This window comes from Echiichthys vipera (assembly GCF_963691815.1).
Source record: "Echiichthys vipera genome assembly, chromosome: X".
NCBI lineage: Eukaryota > Metazoa > Chordata > Actinopteri > Perciformes > Trachinidae > Echiichthys > Echiichthys vipera.
Window position 1 is genome coordinate 24,580,109 of NC_139825.1, and position 7,294 is coordinate 24,587,402.

The window sequence follows — 7,294 nt, forward strand, 5'->3', positions numbered from 1 at the left end:
AGTCTTGTCTAATGATCAGACTTGCACATTAGCTGTAACTGTAACCATACAGTTCAGATTAACAGCTACAGTAGCTTCCTGTCTTCCTCTTTCTGTTGTTCCTCTTCCCAAACCCCAGGAGAGCCCACCCCTACTACGTCTCCAAGTAGAAATTACCAACTGGGTGCTAAATTACAATGTGTCTCACAGCAACAGCACATAAGTGTGTGCCCAATTTTTTCCTTTTGGGAGCAGCATAGATAAAGCATGGATCGGTAGACGGCAGTCAGCACTCCCACAGTTTGGAGAAGCAGGCGGCAGTCCTGACAAGGAGGCTAAAATATGTAGGGGGCAACAGCTAAACGTAGCCGCCTAAAATATGGGTGACTTTGGTGAACCCGAAATAACCCTTTAAAATACGACACATAGTCAAGTCAAGTCACAATAACATAAACAAACTAACCAATCAGGGCAGCAACTCGTAAACAAGCAACTCCAGAGTTCTGGGTAAAATCATGTTTTTGTCTAAGGAGTCTGGTGGCTTTGAAGAGAGCATAGATGTATACCACACCCCTCACAAAGGGCTGTTTGAAGGCAGGGTAAAGCAGTGAAAATATTCTAAATATAGCATATATTTAAACAGATTTTTTATACTATGTAGTCACCTCAAACTGTTCCTTTAATAGAAATTAATTTAAATAATAAGTAGTTGAAGCCCTGTAACTAACAAAGCTTTTTTACAGAAACAGATTGTTTTTATTTCCCACTATAAATTCACATGTCAATCACAACCTCTATCTGTTTGTCTCCCTGTCTTGGCCCATTGAACCTTCTATTTTAAACAGCCAATGACACTAAATAGATCAGTAATTGATGCTCCTGACCCTCTGAGGAAACCATGGCTGTAAACTCTGCAGGCTTAAAAACATTAAAATGCTTTTATGGGTCGATGCAAATTGGAGCGTTATGTGATTTTGCACTGAGATTATTTTAAGGACTTTTAGAAAAATGAAACGGTAGATGTGTGTGAGAATCGTCTCTCATCATGTGCATCAGCTTTACAATGCAGACATTTCTGCTGCACTGGTTCGTTGAACACAAGATGGCCATGGTAGAAAGCCATCTCAAGGATTATCACAGATCCACACTGGGTATTTATTATGACATGATGGGAGGAGGTGCACTTTTAGGGTTGCACAATAACTATTCTGCTCTGTAATTCATTGCTAATAACCATTAGAAGCATGAATAAACAGAAAGTGAGAGAGATTTGCATGTTTGTTGTTTTCAACAGAGCTGTGGAGCATGTATCCTTTTATTTAAGGTTGCACACTTACAGTAAGTGAGGTAAAAATCCCTCACATGCGTCATAGTGTGACAGATGGAAAAGAAGAGGGAATAGCTGCTATAAACAGGAACATTGAACTCCCATTGTGTATTGCATGACGGTGCTGTTTCACACGCATGTAAAGGATCCCTGTGGTTGCTAACAATGTTTGTGTGTTCAGGCCTCCTCTTGAGCTCCCTCCCACACTCATGTGGGAAGACTGTGTAAATACACTCTATTCTCCATAATGCAGACTAGTCTCCCTCAGAAACAGCATTTACTTTATCTATTATTGAATAGAATAAAAAAAGTTTCTTTTTTTTGAAGCAAGTAATATTACTATAAATGTATGTATGTGACTGTTGCTTCACCTCATGAGAATTTTCTTGGCCCCAAAACTCTGAGTAATGTCACTATTTTGAATTATTCATCTCAATGCCACTCTCTCTCTCTCTCTTCCTCTCTCTCTCTCGCTCTCCCACTCTCTCTCTCTCACACACACACACACACACACACACACACACACACACACACACACACACACACACACACACACACACACACACACACACACACACACACACACACACACACACACACACACACACACACACACACACACACACACTCACACACACACACACACACATACGTTAGCTCTCCTATCTTGTCTATTTACCCCCACACTCCTACAGTACACATTTCTCCTTCATTCTCTAACGTGTGCATCTGTGTGTGCACGTGTGTGTGTGTGTGTGTGTGTGTGTGTGTGTGTGTGTGTGTGTGTGATTTCATTGCCTGTGTTTCAGGGGAGCTTTCTCAGAGGTGGTTCTAGCAGAGGAGAAGAGGACCCAGAGGCTGGTGGCCATCAAGTGCATCCCCAAGAAAGCGTTGGAAGGCAAAGAGAACAATATAGAAAATGAGATTGCGGTACTACACAGGTGAGGTCACCTCAGCTCCTCGCGTCAGCTGGTGGTTTGTGTCCAGCACTTGGAATGCATTCCAACAATGCATTCAGATGCAAAATATATGCAGGGGGTCAATTGAATGGGTGACTAAATGCATGGTGTCAGTAGAAACAGTAGGATTGTGCACCGGAAATGTCAGGAGTAATGAAGATAGACCTATTTTTAGTGTCCCTGTTGCCATGGCAACAGCACACAGAGGCAGAGGTGGTGTGGAGTTCCCCGCAGCAGTGTACTGAAGAAAGAGAAAGAGACATAGAGGGTGGAGAAGCAGAGAGGGGGGTAGGGTAAGAGAGATATGGTAGAATGGGAGGAGTGGAGTTCAGCTCAATACTTAAAGTCATCATTAAATAGATTAGAGAGTCACAAGAGCGAGAGACGTGAAGAAAGTTCATGTGAAAAAATACAGAGGGATTCTCTGTTTCTAACACATATCACACATCTCAGCTGCTGATGTGTTACAGCGATGGTGGTTCATATGCTCTCAACATGACTTGTGAGCCAAGAGAGATGCTCAATTGTCTGTTGGTCGGTTAACGATCCAGTTCTATCTTCATTTTTTTTTGTGTGTGAGAGAATAGTATTTGTTATTCTTTCAAACAATATAGCCATAATTTCTAAAGCTGTTTTTTGTTATATTCCAGCAGCATAATACTGGTCATTATTGTTCTCAGCATTAGGTTCTTACTGTATCCAAAGCGGTTTGATCTGAAAGGGACGAGGAGGGCAAACAGTTTTCATCCTAATTCACTGCTGGGCTTTGCATAGAAAAGTGAGAACAGACAGCTCTAAACTTGAATTATGCAGCAACAATGCCATCTGGTGACCAACTTACAGTAAGCATGAGAAAAAAATGGCTCAATTGAATATGCAACATATTCTAAGTTACCTGTTTTGTCCATTTTTCTTTCTCAGAATCAAGCACCCTAATATTGTTACGCTGGAGGACATCTTTGAAAGCACATCCCACCTATATCTTGTCATGCAGCTGTGAGTTCTTCTTCCTCTTTATTTTACACAAGGGCCAGTTATATTACTGAAGGTGTGCAATTAGCATGCATTATTACTCTAAAGATTCAGTTTAAATTTAAAATTGATTAATCATTTGGGGGTTTGTACTGTTTGTCAGACAAAACAAAACGCCTTGTGATCTGAGAATTTGTGACTTTTTAAATATTTTAAGTAATTACATTAACAGTTCAGTTAAGACACAGTATTCCTGTTCAAGATCAGGATCATGTTTTCCACATTCTAGTATCATATTGATTTATATATATCACATGACATGTATCATAAAGTCTGTATCAATTGAAATACTCAAACTAAACTATTTTATACACAATTCGTTTAAAATCCAGCCTGACATAGTTGGTAACTTATGTATACAGAATTTAAAACAAAGTTCTGTGGTTTGAACAATATTTGGCTGCACAGCATGAGCCCAAATTCAATACAAAAACTAGCGCGGCTTAGTTGTTTTCTATGATTCTCACCTGGCAGGGTATCTGGAGGTGAGTTGTTTGACAGGATTGTGGAGAAAGGCTTCTACACAGAGAGGGATGCCAGCCAACTCATCCACCAGATCTTGGACGCAGTCAAATATCTCCACGATATGGGGATTGTCCACAGAGACTTGAAGGTATCGTTGCTCAGGGAAGACAAAATATAACAGCTCAATCTGGCTTTCTGTTTTTCTCACGTTTGAAAATCCTCCCCTTTTATCGCTCTTCTCGTCTTTGCAGCCAGAGAATCTGTTGTATTACAGTATGGATGAGGACTCTAAAATTATGATCAGTGACTTTGGACTGTCAAAGATCGAGGGAGCGGGCAGTGTCATGTCCACAGCCTGCGGTACTCCTGGATATGTGGGTAAGGCATTTATTTCGCTGGTCAGCCAGGCTCTCTTCCCCTCCCCCCTCTCTTTCGTGTGCACTTAACACTTGCTTTTTCAACTGATATCACCTCTTTATTCATTGCGTTGTGAGAGGCTCTTTCACCCACTCCTGAGTCTATTGCAGGTGTTTCACAAGTGCTCTCTACCTGTTAAAACTGACCTACCAGAACACATGGTATTACCCAAAGGTCAAGATTACTTGAATTCCCCATTGCTGCTCTGAATGTCTGCTGTGTGTGTGTGTGTGTGTGTGTGTGTGTGTTGTGTGTGTGTGTGTGTGTGTGTGTGTGTGTGTGTGTGTGTGTGTGTGTGTGTGTGTGTGTGTGTGTGTGTGTGTGTGTGTGTGTGTGTGTGTGTGTGTGTGTGTGTGTGTTTCACAGCTCCAGAGGTGCTCGCTCAGAAGCCTTACAGCAAAGCAGTTGACTGCTGGTCCATAGGAGTTATTTCTTATATTCTGTAAGTCTGAGCTCGTTCGTCACTGAGAATGATGTAAAGTGATAGTTTTCTATTACTGAATATATACATCGCTCCTTCAGGTTATGTGGATATCCTCCTTTTTATGATGAAAATGATGCCAAGCTATTTGAGCAGATCCTGAAAGCAGAGTATGAATTTGACTCTCCATACTGGGATGACATCTCAGATTCAGGTACTACCAATTACTATAAATATGTACATCAGGTTCAACGGTGAATACGAACACATCCGAGTGGACTATTACACCATGAACTTTATTTTTGTTTGCAGCCAAAGACTTCATCTGTCACCTGATGGAGAAAGACCCTTTGAAGAGATATACATGTGAGCAGGCCCTCCAGCATCCATGGTGAGAAAGTAAAAAAAAAAAAACTTTAATTTGATCATTATGTAAACTCACACTCATCCCTTTGGATAGGGTTTGTAAGGCTGAAATCTTTTTGGCAATTAGTTAATTGAAAAAAACTGAATTTTATTCATATTGTAAACCATTAAAGTAAGCAATGGTGTTGGTTGCAGAATATCCTTAAAGTGGCCTTAATGCCTTAAGATAAGAGGGTGTGTATGTGTGTGTGTGTGTGTGTGTGTGTGTGTGTGTGTGTGTGTGTGTGTGTTTGTGTGGTGTGGTTGTCTGTAAGCCCTAGTCTGGTGCCTCCACTGCCTGTAAATTCTCCATATCGTGCTGACTTTGCAGGATCTGCGGAGACACAGCCCTGGACAAGAATATCCACGAATCTGTCAGCGCTCAAATCAAGAAGAACTTTGCCAAAAGTAAATGGAAGGTCAGTGCCTTGGCCTGCTCAAAGAGCAGCATTTAGATTGGCAGGAGCACATTTTGTACTCCTTTGCTGTTTTTCTCCCTTAGTATCTGTCAGACACAGATGGGTTTTTTCCTTCCTCTGTCTCTCTTTTCATATAGCAAGCATTTAATGCAACAGCGGTGGTGCGCCACATGCGGAAGTTGCAGCTGGGCACTAGTCTCGAGGGACCCAGTCAAATTACTCCCACCAGTCCTTGCCATGGACATCTGCTCCCAGAGGAAGAGGAAGAGGAAGAAGAGGAGGAGGAGGAGGAGGAAGACGATTTGGGAAATGGGGAGGAGGAGAGCTGTAAGTTATCAGTTCATAGTGGATGACAAAACAAGCCAATGAAAGGCATTACCATGGACTTTAAGAAACTGTGATGGACATTTTTTTCTTTTACTATTTTCTGACGTTTTATAGATTAAAACTGCAGTATATAAAAATCCAAACTCAAAATAAAACAAAAAAGGCTTTATTGGCTAAAGTCTCCCATCAAAGCCTAAAATAGAGCCAAGAGGAGGTGCAGAAGTCAAGTTTTCTCTCAGAACACACACACACACACACATATATATATATATATATATATATATATATATATATATATATATATATATATATGTATATATATATACATAACATGTTGACAGATTATTATGGATTTTTACCCACCACAGGTTTGATTGAATAATCCCAAAAATAAAAGGTAGATTAATCAAGAATGAAATCGTTGCAGGTCCAATTTAGAATGGCCACAATTATGGGAATAATTGTGATAATAACACCCTAGTTGAAAAATACCAGAATTTCCCTTTTACTTCATATGTTTCTGTTGTTTTGCTTAATCTCCAGTGTCCCACTATGAGGACGGTCGCCGTGGAAGCAACGAGGGCAGCACAGATCGGGACAGTCTGAGAAGCTGCACCTACTGCTGTAGGCCAGCCAGTCGTGTCTGAGCACAACCTCCCGTTGTCATGGTGACATCGTATCCTGGAGCGCCCAGAGCCCGTCCGCTCAGAGCCCGTCCGCCCAGTCTGGCCAGGAATGCAGAGTAGTTGTCAGACAGTGTCCACCAGAGTGCATCCACAGCTAGCAGGTCAGTGTCACAGTGCGGAGAAACATGCTGTAAGTCTTTGTCCAAAAGAAAAACAAATGGAGTCTTAATCAAAGAAGAGTCAGAGGCCTAAAGGCAGTCTTCTCCATTATTTTTGTTCTCACATTATCCGTCACATCTATGTCTTATCACAAGTATGGCCTGTCTACATCCATCTGACTCACACACTCTACATTACTGGCAGCCTTCTCACAAAACCTGGTCAGACAGGGCACACAAAGAAGAGGGGAATGATTTCCAGAGGGAAATACTGAAAGCTACTCCTGCATGTCTGTATACCTCTTTCCCACCTATGTGACTCGGCCCAGTCACTTCCGATGCCACTCGTCCATTTGTTCTGTGTGATCACTCTGTCTTTTTTCTCATATTAGGTGTTTCTGTGCTAGAAGTATTTTTGGTTCAATCCTTTTTCAGAAAAGTGGAGGGTGATTCTGGGGGTTATGGACTCTATATTCTGGCTCAGACTGGGTTCGTGAAGAACGGTTCTGACCTGGAGCGTCTGCATGCTTCTGTTTGGGAAAACATTGAATTGTATGAATCTCAAAAAGAAGACTTTGGTTTTGTTTTGTTTTGTTTTATGGCTGTTTTGTTAACCGAGGCTCAAACTGAGATCCCAGAATGTCTAAATCACAGGAATTTGGACGTTCCTTCGTGGGCTCACGTTACGTTAGGAGGAGTTATATTGAAGGCGCGATTATATCGAGAATCCACTGAAAACGATCATATTAATATTCTGCT

The 7,294-nt window shown here is 41.4% G+C and overlaps 1 protein-coding gene across 2 annotated transcripts in view; it reads left to right on the forward strand.

Annotated features, from left to right (window-relative positions):
• camk1a (calcium/calmodulin-dependent protein kinase Ia) overlaps positions 1-6,398 on the forward strand; it is a gene marked incomplete at both ends in the record, with an annotated part of 13,645 nt that extends 7,247 nt beyond the window's left edge. The window contains 10 exons of one of the 2 annotated variants that reach the window (XM_083939514.1): positions 2,116-2,247; positions 3,187-3,261; positions 3,772-3,910; positions 4,014-4,140; positions 4,546-4,621; positions 4,702-4,814; positions 4,913-4,991; positions 5,337-5,424; positions 5,562-5,755; positions 6,338-6,398. In XM_083939514.1, the coding sequence (XP_083795640.1) occupies positions 2,116-2,247; positions 3,187-3,261; positions 3,772-3,910; positions 4,014-4,140; positions 4,546-4,621; positions 4,702-4,814; positions 4,913-4,991; positions 5,337-5,424; positions 5,562-5,755; positions 6,338-6,398 (1,084 nt within the window). Of the gene's footprint in view, positions 1-2,115; positions 2,248-3,186; positions 3,262-3,771; positions 3,911-4,013; positions 4,141-4,545; positions 4,622-4,701; positions 4,815-4,912; positions 4,992-5,336; positions 5,425-5,561; positions 5,756-6,294 lie in introns of both variants that reach the window. The other variant, XM_083939513.1, reaches the window with a different exon arrangement.
• Between the last annotated feature and the right edge of the window lie 896 nt (positions 6,399-7,294).